We start from the raw sequence: 25856 nt of genomic DNA on the forward strand, positions 1-25856 counted from the left end.
GGAAAGGACAAACTGTCCTCTAAATCAGAGTCTTGGGCTTAAGAATCAAACAAAGATAAAGCCTCATTTCTTTCTATGTAAGAATCCTCTAACATTTTCCTCAGAAAAATACTGACCTTGTTATTCTTCTGCTATGAACTTGTGTCTCCAGGAGAGAAAGCCTGCAATAAACTCCTGGTTAATGTAAGAAAATCACCCTTATGAAGAGACAAAATGTCTTTGGATAAGCAATGTCTAACCTTTTTTTTTTCCTTTTCTCTAGGGACATCCCTGAAAGGAGGCAAGCTTAAATATGGCACTTCATCTTTGGTAAGAGGTCTCTTTCCCCAGCACCTCCAAGAACATTGTTGAGAAACTCCCAGACCCAAAGAAGTTAGTTTTCCCATGCCTGGAGTGGACAGTGGAACAGTAACACAGGACATGGCTAACCCCCCCCCCCCCGGTCGATGGTGGGAGAAGGTACTACACCATAAGAACCTGGAAAAACCAGTGAGTGGTCTTGAAGAAAAACTAACTACCACTGCAGAGCCACCCACCAATGGCTGAGAGACTGTCCGAGCCTGCAATGAAGGCAGGGCCGCCTACTCTGTTGTTTTTTTTTTCTTTTTAGGTACAGCAGCAGAAGAAAGAGCAGGACCAGTGTAAGAACCCATGCTGCAGCACAGGAAGAAGCTTGATTGCCAGTAAGTACTGTTGGGAACAGTACGTCGGAAGGTAAGTTTTCAGACAAGTGTGTGTGCTGCTTGTGAACACTTAACACTTCCCCACACAGTCCCTCAAAATTCAAAAGTAAAAGCACATGGAGTACACAAAAATCCTACTAGAACTCTAAGCCCTTTTCACAGAAAGTGCACTGAAAGAAAACAAAAAAGGCAGGGAAGAAAACAGTGTGGCATTACATTTTAAAGAATATCATAACAAGAATATACAAGGCTTAGAAAGCCACAGTTTTAGGGCAAGTGAAGCAAACCCATGATTTAGATACAAAAAAGAAATTATGGAAGATGGAGTCTGTCCTAATTTTAAAATGTAATACATTAATCCCCAGGGGGTTGAATAAGGAATGTCATTGGAAATGTTTCCTTTAACAGAATAATGGGTTTAACATACTTAATTAAATAATTACTTTTAAATTGCAGTATATAAGAGTGAGAGTAGAGAGAAAGTACAGTTGTGTACACTTACCATAAATGTAGATGTTACAGTGTATTCACTGTTGCAGCCATCACATTTGGGGATATCTGCTTGCAGGTAGCCCTCAGTCGGCCTGATTATCAAAGTCTTGGGTCCTGCGTCAGTTGCTGTCTCATCTTCCATGACGTCATGTAGTTAGGGGTATAAAGCATGCAGCCGACGCCATTACATCAGTTTTTCTTGTCCCAGATGTCAGGTGCCCCCATAATGGGAAGCAATTATATACAAGGTTACACCTCCATCAAAAAACCCAATACACCAAAAAGCTTAAAGCATAGCAAACAAGAATAGGTATAGTCAATAGAAGTCGGGGGGGGGGGGCTGGAGGGAGGGTAACAACTAGGACTGCAACGGTAAATACACTCGAACATCTACATTTATGTTAAGTGTACACAACTGTACTATGTTCTTCATGTTTCACTGTTGCAGTAATCACATTTGGGTAGATTCCCAAAGCTAAGGATGGGAGGAGGTAATTAGACAGCATTAGGACCAGCTATAAAGGCCCTGCAAGACTGCAGTGGCAAGGCCAGCTCTGGATTTAAAAAAAAAATGATGTGGTAAATGCTTGGTGAAGGTATGTACAGAACACCAGATATCAGCTTCTAGGGTGTCCCTGGTAGGGACAACCTCTGAGAAAGGCTGTAGTGGTAGATGCAGCCCTGGGTGAATGTGGTCTGATCCCCAGTGGGGTAGGTTTTCCATGGTGCTTACAGCAGAAATGAATGCAATGGCCTGTCCACTTAGAAATGGTTTGCTTTGAAATGGCCTTCCCCCCTGCCCCTGCAGCAAATGCAACCAGCAACTGTTCAGATTTCCTGAGAGGCTTAGTCCTGTCCAAAAATCTAAGTTGTCTGTGCACATCCAAGGAGTGCAGTATTCGTTCCCCTTTGTTCTGTGAATTAGAAAAGAAGGTTGGCAAATGAATGGACTGATTAAGGGCCACACTAGATACCACCTTGGGCATAAAAGAGGGATTGGTCCTGAGGGACACCCCGACAGCATGAAAGATGATGAAAGACTCCACTGCCGTGAGGACCTGTAATTAAGACCCTTCTTGCTGAAGTGATGGCTAGGAGGAAGGTTGTTTCCCAAGAAAGGAATTTCAACTCTGCATTTGCAGCTGGCTCAAAGGGGGATAAAGTGAGCTTTTCCAATGCAAAGTTAAGGTCCCAGACAGGAGTAGGGACTCTCCTGGGTGGTCTTAAGTTTTTGACCCCTCTGAGGAATTGCTTCAGCAATGGGTGGGAGCAGAGGGGTGGCTCTGTATTGTAATGTGCTGAAATGGCTGAGGCAAGAATCTTGATGGAAGAAAAGGAAAGGCCCTTGTGAAGCATCTCAGTTAAGTATTGAAGAATGAGGTAAAATGGGCGCTACTGTGCCCATCCCCCAAGTTTGACTCCAGGAACAGAATTTTTTCCATTTTTCAGCATAGGATTTTCTAGTACTAGGCCTCCTTGCCTCCAGAATGACATCCATCACTTGCTTACTGAGGGATGGTAACAGAGAGATCAGGTAATTTAGCCAGGCTGCAAGGTTCAGGGTTTGAAGCTGTGGGTGCAGAATCTGGCCCTCCTGCTGGGACAGCAGGGCCGGGGTCTGAGGCAGGTGCCATGGTGCCAGCAATGACACACTGCGCAAGAGGGGGTCCCAGTGTTGGCATGGCCAGTCTGATGCAATCAGTATTGTCTTTGGTTTGTCCTGTTTGATCTTTAGTAGCACTTTGGAGAGGAGAGACAGAGGGGGAAAGGCATAAACTGATAGGATTTTCCAGGTGAAGGACAGGGCATCCATTTTCCAAGCTTGTTTGTGGGGAGTCCTTGTGCAGAATTTGTCCAATTAGTAGTTCTGAGGGGAGGCAAACAGGTCTATCTCTGGGCTTCCCATTTGTTTCTCAACATGTCAAATATCTTTGGTTCCAGTTTCCACTCGTGTGGGTCCATGAGATTTCTGCTTAGGTTGTCTGCCAGTGTATTTAGCTTTCCTGACAGGAATTGAGCCTGTAGGTGCACTTGGTAGCTCAAGGCTGTGTTCCACAGAGCCATGGCTAGTCTGCAGAGAGGGTATGAGTGGGTTCCCCCCTGCTTGTTTATGTACCACATAACAGTGGTGGTGTCAGTCTTTACCAACAATTGTCCTGGAGGAATATGGTCCTTGAAGGCTGTCAGAGCATTCTGTACAGCTAACATTTCTTTTTGACTGATACACAGGTGCATTTGACTTGGGTTCCATTTTCCCTGAATGCAATGCCCTGCCAAGTGAGCCCCCCATGCATAGACTGATGCCGCTGTTAGGGTTTGGGCGGCAGGGGGTAGACTGAATAGCAGTCCCTTGTTTTGGTGGCAGGCCCCTGCCCACAAAAGGAACTCTATCTTTAGACAAGGTATGATAGGAATCATTGATTCTAGATCCTGAGAATGTTGACACCACAGGGTTTTTAGATATCACTGTAGTTTCCTCATATGCAGTCTTGAATACGGAATTAGTAAAATGCAAGAGGCCATGAACCCCAGGGCTTGTAGTATTTTCCTTCCAGAAAACTGGGTCTTTGTGGCCAGTAGTTTGGCTGTCAAATGAACTTGTTTCTCTGGCATGAGGTACGCTATCTGGGAAGTTGTATTCAAGCTTGCTCCCAGGAATACAATTTGTTGGCAGGGTACAAGATGTGATTTCTTTTCGTTTATGGTGTACCCCAGAGAAGTTAGCAATTTCTTTACAAATGCCAGATGATTTAATAGCATGTCCTGGCTTTCTGCCTGAATTAGACAATCGTCCAGGTATGGGTATATTTGAATATTTCTTTGCCTGCAAAATGCAATGACTGGAGCTAGGCACTTTGTGAATACCCTGGGTGCAGTCGATAAGCCAAAGGGCAGTGCAGAGAAAGTACAGTTGTGTACACTTACCATAAATGTAGATGTTAGAGTGTCTTCACTGTTGCAGTCATCACTGTAGGGTTCTTCTTGCCGGCAGGCAGCCCTCGGTCAGCCAGAATCCCAAAGTCTGGGTCCGGTGTCAGCTGTGCTGTCACCCTCCCTGACGTCAGAGCACCAGGGGTACAAAGCTCCCAGCTGACGCCATGTTCTCCAGTTTTTCTTGCCCCAGATGTCAGGTGCCCAAAAGTAAAGGCTAAAAGTAAAACAAAAAAGTAACATACAACAAACCCCATACCCTGAAGCAAATACACCTCAGAAGAAGGGAGAAGCATGGAACCACACCAATGAAAGTATAAGAGGGGACAGGAGGGTTGGTAACCCAGACTGCAACAGTGAAAACACTTGAACATCTACATTTATAGTAAGTGCACACAACTGTACTATGTTCATCGTGTTTCACTGTTGCAGCCATCACTGTAGGGTTGAATCCCAAAGCAGAGATAAAGGGTGGTGGTTATTGAGTAGAAGGGGCGGCTAAAAGGCCCTGCAAGACTGCAGAAGCAAAGCCTGCCCTGGACTTAGAATAAAGAGGGAGATTATAGTGCTTAGAGAAAGTATGCACTGAACTCCAAGCTACAGCTTCCAATATATCTTTGGTAGGTACTCCCATGAGAAAAGCAGCTGAAGTAGCAGCAGCTCTGGTCGAGTGAGTCCTAATTTTTCCTGGGATTTGCTTTCCATGATGAGAGTAACAAAATCTGATTCCATGAGCAATCCATTTAGAAACGGTCTGTTTTGAAATAGCTTTGCCTTGGGAATTTGCTGCATAAGAAACAAACAGTTGTTCTGTTTTCCTGATATCCTTGGTTCTGTCCAGGTAAAAGCGAAGCTGCCTGTGCACGTCCAAAGATCCTCTCCCCCTTATTTTGTGGATTAGGGGAAAAAGTTGGCAGGTGAATAGTTTGGTTTAAAGGCACTTTAGAAACCACTTTAGGCATGAAAGTAGGGTTAGTCCTCAAAGAAACCCTGTCTTGATGAAAAATAATGTAAGGTTCCACAGCCATGAGCGCTTGTAACTCCGAGACTCTCCAGGCTGAAGTTAAAGCCAGTAGGATAACGGTCTTCCATGATAAATACTTTATATCAGATGTAGCAGCAGGCTCAAAAGGAGGCAAAGTTTTTCCAAGAACATAATTGAGGTCCCAGGCAGGAACTGGTGGTGCCCTAGGGGGCCTTAAATTCTTTGCTCCTCTGAGATATTGTTTCAAAAGTGGATGTGAAAAAATTGGAGGATCTGTATTATAATGTGCAGAGATAGCTGAGGCATGTATTTTTATGGAGGAAAATGATAAACCCTTATGTAACATATCTGTTAGGTAATGTAAAATCAATGGAATATTTGGAATGAGAGGATCCGATTCCTGAGCATGCATCCAGGTGCAAAATCTCTTCCATTTACCTTCATAAGATTTCCTAGTGCTAGGCCTTCTGGCTTCTAAGATAACATTCATGACCTGTTTGGAAAGGGTAGGATTAATCATAGACCCTGAATACGCCAGGCTGCCAGACTGAGAGTTTTGAAATGAGTGCAGGACCTGGCCCTGATGTTGAGACAAAAGATTTGGAATCTGAGGTAGAATCCAAGGAGGCTCTTGGGATAGATTTATCAGTGTTTGAGTACCAAAATTGTCGAGGCCAATTCGGGGCTAGTAAAATCATCTTTGGTTTGTCCTGTTTTATCTTTAATAACACCCGTGGTAGAAGAGGTAGTGGTGGAAAGGCATACCCTGAGAGGTTCCTCCAACTGAATGAGAGAGCATCCACTTTCCATGCTAGCTTGTGATACGTCCTTGTGCAAAAAGTCTAACTGGTAATTGTGGGGAGATGCAAATAGATCTATGTCCGGGCAGCCCCAGGCTTCTGTAATCATCTTGAATATTTGGGTGTCTAGCATCCACTCGTGTGGGTCTGACAGGTTCCTGCTTAGGCTGTCTGCCAAAGTATTTTGTTTCCCTGGCAGGAATTGAGCTTGTAGGTCCACTTTGCAAGCTAGTGCTGTGTTCCATAGAGTCATGGCTAGTCTGCAAAGGGGGTAGGAGTGTGAACCCCCTTGCTTGTTTATGTACCACATAACTGTGGTGTTGTCTGTCCGTATCAGTAGCTGCCCTGGCTGTAAAAGATCCCTGAAAGCCAAGCGGGCATTCTGCACAGCTAACATCTCTTTTAAATTGATATGTAGATGCTTCTGATCCTCTGTCCAAAAGCCTTGCAGGCCTTTCCCCTGCAAGTGGGCTCCCCATGCGTAATCTGAGGTGTCCGTGGTTATCACTTGGTAAGCTGGAGGTAGACTGAAGGCTTTCCCTTTGTTTTGAAGACATGCCAAGGCCCACCAATGGAATTCCTTTTGCAGGCAAGGCAAGACAGCAATCGCTGTTTCTAGACTGTGACAATGCTGGGACCATATGCTTTTTAGGTACCATTGTATCTTCCTCATATGCAGTCTTGCATATGGTATGAGTAGGATGCAGGAGGCCATGTAACCCAAAGCCTGCAGGAATTTCCTTGCAGTTAGCTGAGACATTAGCGCCATGCTTTTGAAAGTTGAAGTCAGCTGTAGTTGTTTTGCTGATGTCAGGAATGCCATCTGGGTTGTTGTGTTTAAAAGAGCACCCAGGAAAGTTATGTGTTGAGTGGGTGTCAAATTTGACTTTTTTACATTCACAGTGAATCCCAGGTACTTGAGTAGATTCTGAACAAATTCCAGGTGCTTGAGTAAAATATCCTTGCTGTCTGCTTGAATAAGGCAGCCGCCCAGATAAGGGTAAATTTGACTTCCCTTGAGTCTGCAGTAAGCTACTACTGGTGCCAGGCACTTGGTAAAGACCCTGGGTGCAGTAGACAAGCCAAAGGGCAGCGCAGAGAATTGGTAATGTTTCGAGCCTGCCTTGAACCTGAGGTATCTTCTGCACTCCTGTCTGATAGGAATGTGTAGGTAAACCTCCTTTAAATCCAATGTCACCATCGATGCATTTTTGCTAAACATTGGCAGGAGTTGCTGCAGAGTAAGCATTTTGAACTTTGGTATCTCCAGGAAAGTATTTAAGACTGACAGATCCAGGATGGGTCTCCAAGTATTTTGCTTTCTGGGAATTAGAGTCTTGAATAAAAGCCTTGTCCCATCTCTGATTTCGGAACCAGTTCTATGGCCCTCATAGCCATGAGGGACCTCACCTGTTTTAATGCCTCTGCCCATTGATTTTTTGGTAGGTCTGGCCTTCCGTTTGGTCTTGGTAAGGTGTGAAAGTGGAATTTGTAACCTCTTAAAACTACATCCAGAACCCACTTGTCTTGGGTTATGTAAGTCCAATTTAGATGAAAAAGAGAAAGTTTTCCTCCCAGAGGAGCATCCAGGAAAGAGGTTCCTGGAGCCATGCAGGGGGAGTCATTGAGCCTGTTTCCTATAAGATTGAGACCTATCTTCTCCACCCCTGGGGTGAAAGCACTCCACTGTCTAGATCTATAAGAGATCTGTGCTTGGGCCCTCCCTCTGGGGCGCCTATATCTACCCCTCTGAGGCCTGTCCGAGCTGGGAAAGGACCAATTTTTAGCTGGCCAATTTCTGCTAAATCTAGGAGGCTGAACTTGTAAGAAATCCTTAACCGTTTGCATGGATTTTGCCTTATCCTCCATTTTCTTTATCATCTCTTCAGCCTTAGACCCAAACAAAACATTATGTTGAACAGGAGCATCCAGTAACTTTGCTTTCACTTGATCAGGCAAATTTTGTTCCTTTAACCAAGCATGCCTTCTAATGACCGTGCCAGTGGCAGCCGCCCTGCAAGAGGCCTCCAAAGCATCAAAACCACAGTGTAAGGTATGTTTCCCCACCTGCTCAGTAGCATGCATCAAATCATGTAATTCCTTATTGTCTGCACATGTAGAAATGGTACCCAGCTTTTGTTTCATAACAGACAAAAGGTATTGCTGATATTTTAACATATGAAATTGACAATTTAAAGCCCTAATAGATAAGGTAGCAGAAGTGTACACTTTTTTGCCCCATCTCTCCAAAGCTCTAGAATCCTTATCTGACGGAATAGGGTTCTTAGCAGTGGTGGCCTTAACACCCTTAGGACCCTGATAAAATGGTTTCTGGATCAGCAGTAGGATTTTTATAAAGAAACTGGTGGGAGTCAGGGACTCTGTAACATCTATCGGGCTTAGCAGGGGCCAGAGGAAAGGAGTCAGGAGTTAAATTAGACTCAGAAAAGACATCATCCACAATATCCAAAATAGGGGGAATAGCCAGGGGTCTGTGTTGGGGAAGAAGAAGGAAATCCCTAAGCCTTCTCAGATTCAGAGTACTCCTGTCCTTCCCAGTGAAAATGTTCCCTCATGTCATGTAAAGTTTCCCCAAAAGAATAATCCTCAGGAGGAGAAGCTGAAGGAATGGATTCCTCAGCATCAGAATCCTCATAAGGAGGGAAAGTGTAATCCTCTTCAGAGGAAGACACTGAAGAGATAGATGCCTCATCAGAGGATTCATAATCCAATTCTTGTCTTGGCCTTTTGTCTGGAGGGGGATGTGAACCCCTAATCATAGTTAGCAAGTCCTCCGCCATTTTAAGCATTTGCTTTTGAGATTTAGGTCCCGGATCAGAGGAGGCCTGGGCTTGAGTCTTTGTTTTAGAAGGAGTCTTTGCCTTTATCTGAAGCTGCGTAGGCCTGAAAACCCCCTCGGAAGTCGGTACCTGCACAGCGGCTCCGGACCCATCCGAAGGAGCATTATCTGAAGGTCCTGCACTTGGAGTATTCGAAGGCCTAGTTGGCTCCTCATGGGAGTCCATTTCAGCAAGTGGTTCTGTAATGGCCAACGACAGGGGCTGCGAAAGCACCTCACTGACGACGGGCCGAACCGGCAGCTGGCTGTGATTGTGGACTGTCATCTGATTTGGACCTTGGAGGCTTATCCTTATCCTTGCGCCTTTTATGTACTCCGGTAGTCGGAAGCGTGTCCGACGGCATGTTATAATTAAATCGCCTCCCAAAGTAATGAAAAGCAAAATCGTATCTCCGTTTAATAGTACGTTGATTAAATCTAGCACAAAACCGACAACTACCTACATCGTGGTCCGGGCCTAGACAAGGAATACAGTAAGAGTGAAAATCCTTATGAGGTATTTGCTTCCCACATGAAATACAATTATTAACTTTTTCTGACATCGGTCTGGAGCAAGAAAAAAGTTTCCCCAACGGGGTACTTAGCTTTGAAAAGAAGTCAGTCTTCAGAATGAAGCAACAAAAATAGCAGGAGTCAGCTGACCGGCACTTGCGAACTGCTTCCACCATGCGGCAAGAAAGACTGGAGAACATGGCGTCGGCTGGGAGCTTTGTACCCCTGGTGCTCTGACGTCAGGGAGGGTGACAGCACAGCCGACGCTGGACCCAGACTTTGGGATTCTGGCCGACCGAGGGCTGCCTGCCGGCACGAAGAACCCTACAGTGATGACTGCAACAGTGAAACACGATGAACATCTGATAGTGCATGTAGCCTGCTCTGAGGCATAGGTATCTTCTGCAAGATTCCTTTACCGGGATGTGCAGGTAGGCTTCCTTTAAATCCAGTGTTGCCAACCGGGCATTTCTGCCTAGCATGGGAAGCAACTGATGGAGAGTTAGCATCTTGAATTTTGGGCTTACCATAAATGTGTTTAGGATAGACAGGCCCAGGATAGGATGCCAGGAATGGTCTTTTCTGGGTACCAGGAAACGTCTTGAGTAAAAACCCTGTCCCTATTCTTCTTCTGCGACAGGTTGAACAGCCCTGATGCTTAAAAGAGAGAGAACTTGCTTTTGAGCCTCTACCCACTGATTTGGGGGTAGGTCTGGCCAACCGCTTGGGGTGGGTAAGGAGTGGAAGTGGAATCTGTATTCTTGGGAAACTATATTTAAAACCAATTTGTCCTGGGTAATGAGTTTCCAATTTTTTTGCATGCAGGGGGATCTTTCCCCCTAAAGGAACAGTCAGTTGAGCAGGGCTTGGAAGGTTTAAAGTCAAGTCATTGAGACAGTTTACCACAGGGGGGAGTCTTACTACTCCCTGCTTTGGAAGTGGGAGCCCCCCACTGCTTAGACATTTGATTACCCTGGGACTGAAGGCTGGATGTTCTGCTGGTTCTGGGTTTGGACTGAGAAGGCCTGGAAAAGGCAGGAAAGGACCAATTCTTAAGAGGGCCAATGCCTACTAAATCTGGGAGGCTGTGCTTGCAGGAAATCTTTAACAGTTTGCATAGATTTAGCTTTTTCCTCCATCTTTTTAAGTACTACTACTGCTTTGTTGCCAAACAGACTGTCTTGGTTTAAGGGAGCATCCAGTAATTTAGCTTTAACATGATATGGCAAAGATTGCTCCTTAAACCAATCATGTCTTCTCAGTACAGACCCAGTGACAGCAGTCCTGCAAGACGCTTCTAATGAATCAAAACCACATTGCAAAGTATGTTTTCCAACTTGTTCAGCAGAATGCATTAAATCCTGTAATTCTTTATTTTCTGCACAGTCAGGAATCAACATCATTTTCTGTTTAAGCAATCCAGTAATATGCTGCTGATATTTTAACATATGAAACTGGCAGTTTAAGGCCCTAATGGCCAAAGTTGCAGAAGTGTATACCTTTTTACCTCATCTATCCAGCGCCCTGGAATCTCCATCACAGGGGGTAGAGTTTTTGGTAGTAGTAGCCTTAATGCCCTTGGGTCCCTGTAAATGGTCTCAGGAGCCGCAGTAGGATTTTTAAAAAGGAACTTGTGAGAGTCAGGTACCCTATAATACCTATCAGGTTTTCTGGGAGCAGGAACTAAAGTTTCAGGGGCCAGGCTGAATTCCAAGAAGGCATCATCTACAATGTCCAGTACAGGAGGGATAGCTAAAGGCCTGTGTTGAGGCAGGAGTAATAATTCCCTAAGCCTCTTTTTAGAGTCAGAGAAATCCTGACTTTCCCAGCAGAAATGCTCCCTAAGAGTATGCAAGAGTTCACCAAACGAGAAATCCTCTGGAGGGGAAGCAGAGGGAATTGAGTCCTCTGCATCAGAATCCTCATAGACAGACGAGGGTAAATCTTGGTCATCAGAGAAAACAGAAATTTCAGAACCCTGATCAGAAGAATCAGAAGGAAAATCAGTCCTAGGTCTCTTAGAGGGAGAAGGGTGGCTTCCCCTGATTAGAGTAATAAGGTCTTTAGCCATTCTTATTTGTTTTTTAGGCATAGGGGGCCTGACCATGCAGTCTGGGTGTCGGTTTTCTGGGCATGGATCGAGTTTTAGGCCTTGAAGAAGAAGATGGCATCTGTTTAATATGCAAGTCAGTAGGCCTGAATACACCCTCAGAAGCCGGTGCCTCCACAGCGGCTCCGAACCCATCCAAGGTAGACACATCCACAGGTTCCACAGTTGAAGAAGCATCCTGTGGCATACCGGACTCCGAATGGGTCTCTGTAGAGGCCTGCAAATCTGAAGTAGTGGATATCAGGGGCTGTGAAAGCACCTCACCGAGTACCGGCGAACTGGCGACTAGCTTAGGAGAAGCATCGTCGGCAGCTTTGGACCTATGCGGTCTGTCTCTGTCTTTAGCTCTGCGTTTTTTCAGAATGTCGGTAGTCGGTGACTTACCGAAACCATTTCTGGATAATTGAACTGAGTGCCAAAGTATTTAGATGCGAAAATGAACAGACGAATAGTACGAGGTTTGAATAAGGCACAAAACCGACAGCGAGGTACGTCGTGGTCTGGGCCTAAGCAAGGAATGCAGTATGAATGAAAATCTTTATGAGGTATTCGCTTTCCACAAGAAATACAATTGTTAACTTTTACTGACATCGGTTTAAAGCAAGAAAAAGGATCCACAACAGGGTACTTAGCTTAGTTGAAGACTTCAGATCTGAAACTCGAAAATGAAAATTTCAGGAGTCGGCTGACCGGCTCTTGTGAACTGCTTCTGCTTCGGGCATTGCACGGCAAGAAAGACTGATGTAATGGCGTCGGTTGCATGCTTTATACCCCCTGACTACCTGACGTTATGGAAGATGAGGCAGCAACCGACGCAGGACCCAAGACTTTGATAATCAGGCTGAGGGCTACCTGTAAGCAGATGAACCCAAATGTGATGACTGCAACAGGGAAACACAAAGAACATCAAGTATACTCTGTAATGGCTGAAAAGCAGAGGCGCTAGTGGAGTTACAAAGGTGTGTTGCTTGGAGTCTGCATAACAGAATTTTACCATATGATGCTGTGTTTGCATTGACAACTTTGGGAAGGACATTTTATCGTGTGTACCAGCAATTTTAAAGCAGCCGTTTACGTTGCAGAGACTGATTATATTGGGCATTTGTTTTTTATTAAACATCTGGAAATGTAAATCGCTGGCTTTTTCTTTTTGTGGTGAATTTCTATTTTAGTTCTGGCAGTGAAGTAAAAAAGGTAAGTTGCAACGAAATGTACACAAACACCAGACGTAAAATACATTTCTAGCCCTGAAATGCACTTATCAGTGCTTAAACACCTTCAAGCAAAATATCTTAAGCAGTAAAATAATGAAGATAAGTTGTCAAAAGTGTACACAAGCACCAAAACACTAAAGCACCAATTTAAGTACATAAAAATATTCCCGAATCTTTAAATCCTTATACATCCATTAATATGTCTCAAAAGCAGTATACGATTCTCACACAACAGCCTCAGTAATGAATTACAAACCCGTTTCTAAAAATTGCAGTTTCTGACAAATAATGTCTGATATTAATAAAAACTGCTAGTATTCTTCAGAAAAAAAAGTACATGAAAAATATTTTAAAAAAAGCAATAGTTTCTGTGTGGAAGGGTTCCTCTGTAGGAATGAAGCCTGTAACCAGTTGCTGGGTCCTGTGAAGGGTCAGAGCTGCATTCAGTTGAGGTAGTCAGTACTGAAGTTGTCTACACCACAACTGCTTATTTCCTTCCAAGGAGATAGCCAATCAATAGTCAAGAGTGTAAGTGTCAGGGGAGGAGCTTTTTGAAGACTGGTTGATTTTTGCAGAATACAGCCAAAGTAGCCAAAGGTTACTGCAGCAGTGACATTGATGATCAGATGCATCCATCCAAAACCCCCTTTTCCCCATTTGTGCACATGGGATCAGGGTATCACATCAACAATGACATCATCTAGAGCCAACGTTCAGCTCTGCAGCAGTTCTTTCATTCCACATTCGTAACTATGACCAATTTTAGTGTGTCCAATCCATCTACTGCATGAATAAAAGTCAACCTTCTAAATGAAAATATGAGGACAACTCAAAGGTTAATGAGAAACAAAACCAGCAGGAAGACAAAACAACAAAGAATAAGAAAAAAAATGGGAAATTAATTGAAAGAGGGTGAAAGGAAATGAGCAGGAGAAAGACAGAGGTGGTGACAGTAGGAGGAAAAAAAATTAAAAAGCCAATATATAAAAATATCAAAACAAAAATCAGACATAAAAATGAAAGAAAAGAAGAGATGGACAGATAACTAAAGAAAATAAGGAGGGAAAATTAGAAAAATTGTAGAGAGACGAAATTGACTGATATGTGTCTTATTCTGAATCATGACCAGTGAACTCATAACACACAACTCCTATAGCACATGCTAAATTTCAATATGCAGAACAAGAAGCATTAATATCTTAATTTAAATAAGACAAGCACTAAAACAATAAGCCAAATTCAATCATTCTTTAGTACCCACTTATCCAATTTAGGATTGTACAAGAGTTGATCCTGGAATTCAAGAAGAATAAAAACTATGCAGACTATCTCAAAGCCTTGTCCTTCTTCTCAGTACCATACAAGCTATACTTGAGGCAATGTCTGCCTCAAGTATAGACCCACAACAAATTATCCTGTCAGACCTATTGCACATTCACAAGTCCAGTGGTGACACAAACACCCACTAAATGGATCTTTCTTCTCTGACAAACGGAACATGTTGGAGCAATAAGTATGTATCACAGAGAATCACACTTCTATGGAACAGTCTTCCATGCCACAGAAAGCAAAGTACTTCTCAGTTTATTCAAACAATTTGGATGAAAGGATGGGTAACTGCAAATTCACCCCCATTTTACATCCTTGTCCTTCACAGACACGGGAAATATGCAAATGTCCCTAACAATCACTGCTCTGCCCTTCTCTGTGTTATCTGTACACAAAATAGAAGGACAAAAAAAAATATCATGAGAATGTAAGGCTAGGATTCTTAAGATCTTCACAGATCAATATCTCAGTAGGTATTTAGGAACTTATAAGGCAAAGCAAACAATACCAGACAGGATACCAGTCTATCTGTTGCAGGGCACATAAACAATTACTCACATACATATTTATGGGCATCTTAAAGGATCACCAGTTCACCTGCTGGCTGTCTTTGTGATGTGGGATGAAGCCAGAGCAACCTGATTTACTTTTATTTCTTTGAGAAGAAATGAAAGCTACGCATCTGCTTTCAGCTGACTGTTTTATAAAAGTTACACTCAGTCAGGTTATAAAGGCAATTCAAGACTGAAGACTGCATACAGAAAGTATCCCATCCAAGAATCAATCACTAACAGCAGATAACAGGACAGGAAAAGTGAATGCCAACCAGACTCACTTGATTGTATTATTCAGTTCTGTGATTTCACTCCGCACTTTTTCCATCTCTTCCTGAATGTGTTGACGCTCACTCTGCAGCCACTTGATGTACTCTGCTGACTTCTGCAACAGGGCAGCCTTGCTGATGTTCTGACACAGACAAAGAAAAAAGTAGTTACTGGAATATGATGAGAGAGACAGGACTTTTAATTTAGGAAGCACTGGCATGTCTTCCCAGGTACTGTGCTTCCTCAACTTCTTTAGTGTGGCAAACATTCCCCATAATGTAAAAAGACTTAAAGCAACTTACCATAAAAATGCAAAACATTTGCTATGCATTAACAGTGCTATTTATGACTGGATCAGCTCATCAATCATTCCTAACTGTAAAAACATACAAGTACTGCAGTCTTTACTCTGATGAAAATTAATGGATGATACTAAGAAATGCAAAGTAGGACTTAATGGAACTTGTACCAAGTGCTGTCAAAAGCAAAATGAGAAAAAAAAAGGAAAGAAAGAAGAAAAATCATAAGTAAGCTAATTACCAAGATATGAAATCTATGATGGCACCTCTGGAAATAGGTTACATAACAAGAGGAATAAACTAATGTCTAAGAACAAGAAGGAACTGACTCAGCAGAAGAGAGACACGCTCCACAGCTTGGAACAAGCAAATCAGATATCCTGTAAAGTCTTCTAAAGCCAATTACAAAGCTAAACTAGCATTCTTAGCTAAGGATAATCACAAGGCATTCTTTAGCTATGTCAGAAATCTAAAACAGATGGTACAGGTTTGTGCCGAACTAGTAGTGGACAGTACCACTCATACTGACCCTGAGGACATTGCCAACCTCCGAGCAGACAGATTTGGTGCAAACTTCACCCTGCTGTCCCCATCAGACATACCCCAAAGCATACCTGTCAGCAGTCCTATACCTAGTATCTCAAAATAGCAGGTCACAGCCTCACTCTCCATGGCCAAAAACACAGCCTCTATGGGACTGGATAACATCCCAGGCTGCCTACTAAATGGTCTAAAACAGGACCTAGTGGAACCACTTGGCACTCTCTTCAACCACAATCCAAGTACTGGCTTTGTCCCAGTAGAGTGGAAAAAGTACAGTTGTGTACACTTACCATAAATGTAGATGTTTGAGTTTATTCACTTAATAATGTTTGGAATCATTAGTCTCTCTCTCTCGCATTATTTTTATTAACTGCAACTTACATTTCTTACTTTTTTCTGGCTGTAAACTGTAAGATTTTGTATTTACACAGCCATGGAACGATAAAACATACCCATGGGTATGTTTCTTTCCTGCAAAATCTCACGTTTCTACAAAAAATGTCGAACCTTGGGCATTTGAAAAGGTGGCAAGTGGCAACCCTCTGCTTCCCATTACATTGGACATGTCATATGATCTTTCTTTTTGCTTAGTTGAGCTGAAAGTACTTAATATTTTATTCTGCTTAATACTGAAAATGTATTGTCTGCTGTCGGCTGACACTGCCTGTCAAGAACTTGATGATGCTTGAATCATCTTGCTGTAGGATGGGGTAAAAATTGCAGATAATCTTCATGAAGATGTACAGACAGACTAAGCAAAGCTAATTGACAAAACAAATAACTAATAAGTGTATTTGAAAAGGATCCTTGGAAAACATAGGCTGGGGTGGACACAATAGAAGGAGACTGAATTAAAATTGGCATATTTACAATTAATTACCCAAAAAAGTAGACAATGTGAGGAGACAGTAAAATTGAAAAGAAATATTATATAGAAAAATAAACCATTTTGCTCAATTCACTAATGCTGAAAAGGAAACTGACAGTACTTAAATGATGCAAAATTATGGAAAAAAAGATGCTGAGTCAGTGAGCTGATGTTAGGTGACTTCAACCAAATATGTGATTGTGAAGGTCTGAAGGAGGCCTAGGTGCTAAAGACACACAGGGTTTTTACTTCAATTAAATGTACACTTGTCATTCATACATGACAGCAAACCTCTCCATTTATAGGCTCCTAGCCAAAGAGAATAATTATCCTGATGCTTAAACTGTTAGTAGTTCACAGAATTCTGTCTCACTCTTACACACACACGACACACACAAAACATGAACATGCATATACACAGCTGCACAGTGACACATATGTAATATGAAACTTTATTTTAATTGCTAGTGCAATGCTGGATACACCATTTTTGTTCATAGGTTCATAGGTTCATACTAGGCTATCTGCCCGAGGGCATTTACAAGCCTAGCCCATCGTTTTGTGGCTTACGCCACCCCTTTAGTATGGGGAACTATACCCATTATTTTTCTGTGCCTCTGTCGAGCAGTGACACTGAGGTAATCCCTGGGGTATATCTGCGATCTCCCATCCATTGGTCAAGATTTCTCTTGAACAAGGCCAGCGAGGTGCTCTGCCTCACATGTACCGGGATTTTGTTCCACAGCATAGGGAGTCTTTGGGTGATGAATCTATCCCTCCAGCACATCCTATTAATAGCCGTGTCAAGGTTTAAGTCTCCGCCCTTGTGGCTCTGATGGATCTAGATTTTTGAGGTGAAGCATATTCATCAAATCTGGGTTTGACATGGCCTTGTATGTTAGGCAAAGGTCACCTCTGAGCAAGCGGTGGCGACTGAATAGAGCTGGAGTTCTTTCAGTCGGGCAGCATAGGACAGATTTTTGAGACCCTTTATCCTTTTGGTGAGGAACTTTGTGGCCTCTCCAGCTGCTGCAAGTGTCGGGTCAGATACATTCCGAATGGGGCATTGTACTCAATCATTGGTCTGATGAGTGATGAGTAAAGGGAGACTATGACCTCCCTTGATCTAGATGAGAATCCCTTCATGATAAGGTGGGCAATGTAGAAGGTCTTCCTAACTACTTTAGCTACATGGGTGTCGAATGACAGACTACTATCAACCTGGGTCCCCAGGTCCCTGATAACTTCTTCTGTGCTCAGTGGATTGCCACCTATTTGGTAGCTAGGGGTAACCTTGTTTTTCCCGAAGGGTATGACTATGCATTTTTGGCATTTAACTTTAGGCCGTGGCTCTGGCACCAGTTATCCGTTTCTGTGAGACCCTTCTGAAGGATATCTGTGTCAGATGTGTTTTCTACTATGGCCCAGTTTGCAGTCATCTGCAAACTTTGTCAGCCATAACCCTCCTGTGTTTGCTTGTACTTCAGAAAAGTAGATGCCAAACAAGAGTGGGCCCAGGACTGAGCCCTGTGGGACACCACTTGTGACAGGCTTTGAGTCTGACATGGCGCCAGCAGCTCTGACCCTGTGGGTTCTGTCACTCAGCCAGTTTGCAACCCATCTTGTGATGTATGGGTTGACATTTAAGCTGATGAGTTTTTCAATGATACCCGAATGGGGTATTGTATCGAAGGCCTTAGCCAGATCGAGGTAGGCTGTATGGACTGCCTTTCCCTCATCAATGGCTTTGGTGACTGTTTCGAAAAAGTCAACCAAGTTTAAAAGGCATGATCTGCCTTTGACAAAGCCAAACTGGGTTGGATCCAAAGTCTGCAAATTCCCTATGTCTTTATTTATGAGGTCCATTATGATCCTCTCCATGGCTTTGCAGATAAGGCTTGTCAAGCTAATGGGCGGTAATTTCCAGGGTCAGTGGAGGCACCGCCTTTGTGAAGTGGTACCACAGTTGCAGTCGCCACTCCTGGAGTGCGTATCCAGAGGTAAGACTTTGATTAAACAGCTGTCCTAGCTGTGGGTTTAATTCCTCATTGAGTTCATGGAGCACACAGCCGGGGACACCATCAGGTCCCATGGATGCTGTGTTTTTTGCTTTGGAGAGAGCAGTTCTCACTTGGGCGCTGGAGATGTTTGGGGGCTGCAATCGTTTGGTATAGATATCTCTCCTTTTGGGGAGGGGAGAAGTTTGCACTGAACCTGTCAGCCAGTATGTTGGCAATGTCTGTAGGATCAGTAATCTTCACATCATTTTGAACTAGCTCTGAGCATATCTGGGAGTTTCCTCCCAGGTTTCTAACATAGCTAAAGAAGGCCTTATGATTGTCTTTTGAGTCTTTAGCTATTTTCTCTCGAAATTTGCTTTGGATGATTTTATGAGAGCTCTTAGTTTTTTACTTATAGTGATCAAGGGTGTCTTACCTTTTAAGGATTTTGCTCTATCTTGTAGTAGCTTCCTCCTTTTGTTGTAGAGTTTGTTTATGGCTGGGGTCCACCAGACTGGACGCTTGCCTTTGGTACAAAGAGTCTTTGTTTTGCTTGGGATTGCCTTATCCATGCAGTCCTGCAGGTGCTGGTAGAAGGCATTTGTAAGTGATTCAGCGGCTTGAGTACTGTTTTCCGCCGGCTCGGGGGCCTTAAAGGAGACCACACTAGTCTTTAGAAGTGAGAAGTCGGCTTTTGAGAAGTTCTTTACTGTGGTCTTTTTTATTTCAGGTGGGGTGGGATGAGGACCTCCAGCGAGATAAGTTTGTGGTCTGATCTCACCAGTGAGGGGTACACCTCCGGTGTTGAACATTGTGCTCCCATGTTCGTGATGATGAGATCAAGTATGTTATCTCCTCTTGTGGGGATGGTGACTAGTTGTTCCATGGCATTTGAGTTTATGAATTCCAGGAACTTTTGGGCTAGGGTGTTTGGGCTTGAGTAGTGTTCCCAGTCTATATTAGGGTAATTGAAGTCACCTAGTATGATGGTGTTTGGTGATACATTTATCCCCTCTAGTGTTTTCAGGAAGGCCATGTGACGTTCCTGAGTTTGTGAGGGTGGCCTGTAACATGCTACAATTTGCAGAGCAGTCTTGCCTATGGTTAATTGCACCTGGATGGTCTCCAATGCATCGTGCGTTGCCACCAGTCTTGAGGTGTGGGTGTCCTTGATGAATATGGATACCCCCCCTCCTTTCTTGGTATTGTCCAGATTTTGGGGCCGGAACGCATGATATGAGGTAAAACCTGATAGCGCTGGGGTGCTCTCAGGAGCCTTGAACCAGGTTTCTGTCACAGCACAGACATCGATGTTCTCCATACTGAGAAGGGCCTCGAGTGCGTGCATTTTGAGATTTAGACTTCTGGCATTGAGCAGCATTACCCTTAGTTTTTTCCTTTTTTGTTCTAGGGTGGTAGGTTTAGAATTTGAGCCTTGCCTAAAAAGGCACTATGGGGTGGCAAGAGCCTTTGCCAATATCCGGAATCCCAGGGTGACAGGTGCAAGCCGTCCCTTGCAGCAGCGTGGCTTGTCCAGCATGTCATCCCAGGCAGACAGACACTGGATCCCCTTTGAATGACACCAGTGTTTAAGCCAATTGTTAAAGCTGATCATCTTATCTCTGTATTGTGGCATCATTCTTGGTGAAGGTAGGATACTGCTCAAGGTCAGGGTCATACCTGTCTGGCCTACATAATCAGAGAGCTCCTCAATGTCTCTTTTCATGTAGTCCAAGGAGGTACGTCTCAGGTCGTTTACACCAGCGTGGACAATGACTGAATCATATTTGTACCTGCTGTTGAGAGACCTGAGTGCTTGCGTTATGTGGCGGATTCTAGCGCCCGACAGGCAGCTTACTGTGACCTTCTCCTTACTCAGTCTGGTGGCGGGCGTCAGTGTGTCTGACTATGGAGTCACCAATGACTAGTGTGTCTGGCATTGTGTTTGGCCTTAAGGGCTGTGACTGTTTGACACTCTGACTGTGAGGTCTATGTGTTGCAGGTGTTGTGTTCTGAGGTGGTGGTTGTTTGGGTGTCTGCTTTGGTGGCCTCTGCTGTTTTGGTAGATTTTTGATCAGAGCCTCCAGTATGTCTTTGTGTGTTTATGTGTATGATTTGAGGTTGTAATGGTAATATGTGAGACTGGGTCTATAGTGTGTGTGGTAACCTTCTCCTCCTGACTGGTCTTGCCAGTCCTATGTTGAGAGAGCTCAGCCTCCAGTTTGGCCGTATAGTTGCATCTCTCGCATGTATTTGTGTTTTGTGGGAGGAGGAGAGGGTTGTCTGTGTACATGAGGCAATTGTAACATTGCCTCAATATTCCCAGGTTCACCAGCTGAGCAGGAGAGGACACTAGCAACTGATCCCTCGACATGCTAGAAGGAATAGACAAAAAAACTTTAAAAAGATTCTGGGGACGTGGGTGACCGAGAAATGGGGGTTGCCTTTTGGGGTACTATCTATGACAAGAGTGCCGTATCAAGGTAATAAGTACTGTAGGAGCAAGTGCTACGTTTAACAGATAGAGAATAGTCTACTTGGAGTCAAGTAGAGATGATCTTTTAATTATAGGATACGCTGATTAGATCAGTAGTATAGTTCGAGGAAGGTAGTTTTAAGGGAAAATTTAAAGAGTGGACTTTAGGTAGCCCGAATAGTTTAAACCTGCTTAACCGGCGCTGCCCTAGTGTGCAACAGTAGCAACTCCGCTAAATCGGCTAAATCGCGCTAAAGCGTGCTTTATAGCAGGGCGCTGGAAAAGACAGGAAATGACACAAATTGGCCAACAAACCACAAGTCACTGCCCTAAACCACTCCTCCGAGGACAAATGAAGGAGTTATGGAAATGACCCCTAGTGGCCAATAAAACTACAGTTTCAAGTCAGTAACCACCTCTGCGGGGCAGGGAAGCTGCTCAATGTTAGTCACTGCCACTGATAAACACAGAGACCCTCCTTCAGCCCAAGCAAAATGGCCTCACAGAAACTTTCAAACAGTTCAGGAACAGCAAGCCTGTAACTGAACTTTTAACTCTCAGAAAAGTGGGAAAAAGCAAGATTTTTTTTTGTTTTTGTTTTTACAGAGATAGCAGAGGTTCACAAGTAATATCAAGTTATAACAGTGCAGTAAATGACCCCACACAAGAGTGCTAGGTCAAGGACAGAAAATATGCAAGTTTTAAGAAAAAACGATTTAAAATTAAGTGCAAACAGGAAATTCAGCAAACAGCTTTTGGTTGTGCTCTAAATACAGCTACTAATACAGAAATCAAGTTTAACAAGCCAGAAAATGCTCAAGCTAGGCAGCTATGCAGAAAAACTTAGCAAATAAACAGAGAAAAAATACTTAAAATCTCAAAAGTGGCTCCCTTCTTCTCTCAGCGTTTTGTTCCTCTTGGAGGGTGCTTCACCAACAGCCAACAAGCCTGAAAAGACGCTCAAACCACGAGGCAACTAGGTTTTAAGAGAGGAAGATGAAGGAGTTATGGAAATGACCCCTAGTGGCCAATAAAACTACAGTTTCAAGTCAGTAACCACCTCTCCGGGGGCAGGAAGCTGCTCAATGTTAGTCACTGCCACTGATAAACACAGAGACCCTCCTTCAGCCCAAGCAAAAATGGCCTCACAGAAACTTTCAAACAGTTCAGGAACAGCAAGCCTGTAACTGCACTTTTTTAACTCTCAGAAAAGTGGGAAAAAAGCAAGATTTTTTTTTGTTTTTGTTTTTACAGAGATAGCAGAGGTTCACAAGTAATATCAAGTTATAACAGTGCAGTAAATGACCCCACACAAGAGTGCTAGGTCAAGGACAGAAAATATGCAAGTTTTAAGAAAAAACGATTTAAAATTAAGTGCAAACAGGAAATTCAGCAAACAGCTTTTGGTTGTGCTCTAAATACAGCTACTAATACAGAAATCAAGTTTAACAAGCCAGAAAATGCTCAAGCTAGGCAGCTATGCAGAAAAACTTAGCAAATAAACAGAGAAAAATACTTAAAATTTCAAAAGTGGCTCCCTTCTTCTCTCAGCGTTTTTTCCTCTTGGAGGGTGCTTCACCAACAGCCAACAAGCCTGAAAAGACGCTCAAACCACGAGGCAACTAGGTTTTAAGAGAGGAAGATGAAGGAGTTATGGAAATGACTCTAGTGGCCAATAAAACTACAGTTTCAAGTCAGTAACCACCTCTCCGGGGCAGGGAAGCTGCTCAATGTTAGTCACTGCCACTGATAAACACAGAGACCCTCCTTCAGCCCAAGCAAAATGGCCTCACAGAAACTTTCAAACAGTTCAGGAACAGCAAGCCTGTAACTGAACTTTTTTAACTCTCAGAAAAGTGGGGAAAAAGCAAGATTTTTTTTTTTTGTTTTGGTTTTACAGAGATAGCAGAGGTTCACAAGTAATATCAAGTTATAACAGTGCAGTAAATGACCCCACACAAGAGTGCTAGGTCAAGGACAGAAAATATGCAAGTTTTAAGAAAAAACGATTTAAAATTAAGTGCAAACAGGAAATTCAGCAAACAGCTTTTGGTTGTGCTCTAAATACAGCTACTAATACAGAAATCAAGTTTAACAAGCCAGAAAATGCTCAAGCTAGGCAGCTATGCAGAAAAACTTAGCAAATAAACAGAGAAAAAATACTTAAAATTTCAAAAGTGGCTCCTTCTTCTCTCAGCGTTTTTCCTCTTGGAGGGTGCTTCACCAACAGCCAACAAAGCCTGAAAAGACGCTCAAACCACGAGGCAACTAGGTTTTAAGAGAGGAAGATGAAGGAGTTATGGAAATGACCCCTAGTGGCCAATAAAACTACAGTTTCAAGTCAGTAACCACCTCTCCGGGGCAGGGAAGCTGCTCAATGTTAGTCACTGCCACTGATAAACACAGAGACCCTCCTTCAGCCCAAGCAAAATGGCCTCACAGAAACTTTCAAACAGTTCAGGAACAGCAAGCCTGTAACTGAACTTTTTAACTCTCAGAAAAGTGGGAAAAAGCAAGATTTTTTTTTGTTTTGTTTTTTACAGAGATAGCAGAGGTTCACAAGTAATATCAAGTTATAACAGTGCAGTAAATGACCCCACACAAGAGTGCTAGGTCAAGGACAGAAAATATGCAAGTTTTAAGAAAAAACGATTTAAAATTAAGTGCAAACAGGAAATTCAGCAAACAGCTTTTGGTTGTGCTCTAAATACAGCTACTAATACAGAAATCAAGTTTAACAAGCCAGAAAATGCTCAAGCTAGGCAGCTATGCAGAAAAACTTAGCAAATAAACAGAGAAAAATACTTAAAATCTCAAAAGTGGCTCCCTTCTTCTCTCAGCGTTTTTCCTCTTGGAGGGTGCTTCACCAACAGCCAACAAGCCTGAAAAGATGCTCAAACCACGAGGCAACTAGGTTTTAAGAGAGGAAGATGAAGGAGTTATGGAAATGACCCCTAGTGGCCAATAAAACTACAGTTTCAAGTCAGTAACCACCTCTCCGGGGGGCAGGGAAGCTGCTCAATGTTAGTCACTGCCACTGATAAACACAGAGACCCTCCTTCAGCCCAAGCAAAATGGCCTCACAGAAACTTTCAAACAGTTCAGGAACAGCAAGCCTGTAACTGAACTTTTTTAACTCTCAGAAAAGTGGGAAAAAAGCAAGATTTTTTTTGTTTTTGTTTTTTTACAGAGATAGCAGAGGTTCACAAGTAATATCAAGTTATAACAGTGCAGTAAATGACCCCACACAAGAGTGCTAGGTCAAGGACAGAAAATATGCAAGTTTTAAGAAAAAACGATTTAAAATTAAGTGCAAACAGGAAATTCAGCAAACAGCTTTTGGTTGTGCTCTAAATACAGCTACTAATACAGAAATCAAGTTTAACAAGCCAGAAAATGCTCAAGCTAGGCAGCTATGCAGAAAAACTTAGCAAATAAACAGAGAAAAAATACTTAAAATCTCAAAAGTGGCTCCCTTCTTCTCTCAGCGTTTTTCCTCTTGGAGGGTGCTTCACCAACAGCCAACAAGCCTGAAAAGATGCTCAAACCACGAGGCAACTAGGTTTTAAGAGAGGAAGATGAAGGAGTTATGGAAATGACCCCTAGTGGCCAATAAAACTACAGTTTCAAGTCAGTAACCACCTCTCCGGGGGGGCAGGGAAGCTGCTCAATGTTAGTCACTGCCACTGATAAACACAGAGACCCTCCTTCAGCCCAAGCAAAAATGGCCTCACAGAAACTTTCAAACAGTTCAGGAACAGCAAGCCTGTAACTGAACTTTTTTAACTCTCAGAAAAGTGGGAAAAAAGCAAGATTTTTTTTTTTGTTTTTGTTTTTTACAGAGATAGCAGAGGTTCACAAATAATATCAAGTTATAACAGTGCAGTAAATGACCCCACACAAGAGTGCTAGGTCAAGGACAGAAAATATGCAAGTTTTAAGAAAAAACGATTTAAAATTAAGTGCAAACAGGAAATTCAGCAAACAGCTTTTGGTTGTGCTCTAAATACAGCTACTAATACAGAAATCAAGTTTAACAAGCCAGAAAATGCTCAAGCTAGGCAGCTATGCAGAAAAACTTAGCAAATAAACAGAGAAAAATACTTAAAATTTCAAAGTGGCTCCCTTCTTCTCTCAGCGTTTTTTCCTCTTGGAGGGTGCTTCACCAACAGCCAACAAGCCTGAAAAGACGCTCAAACCACGAGGCAACTAGGTTTTAAGAGAGGAAGATGAAGGAGTTATGGAAATGACCCCTAGTGGCCAATAAAACTACAGTTTCAAGTCAGTAACCACCTCTCCGGGGCAGGAAGCTGCTCAATGTTAGTCACTGCCACTGATAAACACAGAGACCCTCCTTCAGCCCAAGCAAAAATGGCCTCACAGAAACTTTCAAACAGTTCAGGAACAGCAAGCCTGTAACTGAACTTTTTTAACTCTCAGAAAAGTGGGAAAAAGCAAGATTTTTTTTTTTTGTTTGTTTTTTACAGAGATAGCAGAGGTTCACAAGTAATATCAAGTTATAACAGTGCAGTAAATGACCCCACACAAGAGTGCTAGGTCAAGGACAGAAAATATGCAAGTTTTAAGAAAAAAACGATTTAAAATTAAGTGCAAACAGGAAATTCAGCAAACAGCTTTTGGTTGTGCTCTAAATACAGCTACTAATACAGAAATCAAGTTTAACAAGCCAGAAAATGCTCAAGCTAGGCAGCTATGCAGAAAAACTTAGCAAATAAACAGAGAAAAAATACTTAAAATTTCAAAAGTGGCTCCCTTCTTCTCTCAGCGTTTTTTCCTCTTGGAGGGTGCTTCACCAACAGCCAACAAGCCTGTTGCATGCATATTATAGCAAAGTTAACACAGTGTTAAGGAAGGGCACACAAAATATTGGTTTATGGTATTTTTTCACACACAGTTTAGCAAGGGGAAACAAAACACTCAGTTGCAGTT

At 43.0% G+C, this 25856-nt stretch overlaps 1 protein-coding gene across 1 annotated transcript in view; it reads right to left on the minus strand.

The window, feature by feature from the left end:
- Positions 1-25856, minus strand: part of LOC122810644 (carbohydrate-responsive element-binding protein-like) — a 672712-nt gene that overhangs the window by 558321 nt on the left and 88535 nt on the right. The window contains exon 3 of the mRNA XM_044082217.1: positions 14732-14862. Coding sequence (XP_043938152.1) covers positions 14732-14862 — 131 coding nt within the window. The remainder of the gene's footprint in view (positions 1-14731; positions 14863-25856) is intronic.

Source organism: Protopterus annectens, chromosome 9.part0 (genome assembly GCF_019279795.1).
Source record: "Protopterus annectens isolate FY-2018-M chromosome 9.part0, PAN1.0, whole genome shotgun sequence".
NCBI classification, from domain to species: Eukaryota; Metazoa; Chordata; order Ceratodontiformes; family Protopteridae; genus Protopterus; species Protopterus annectens.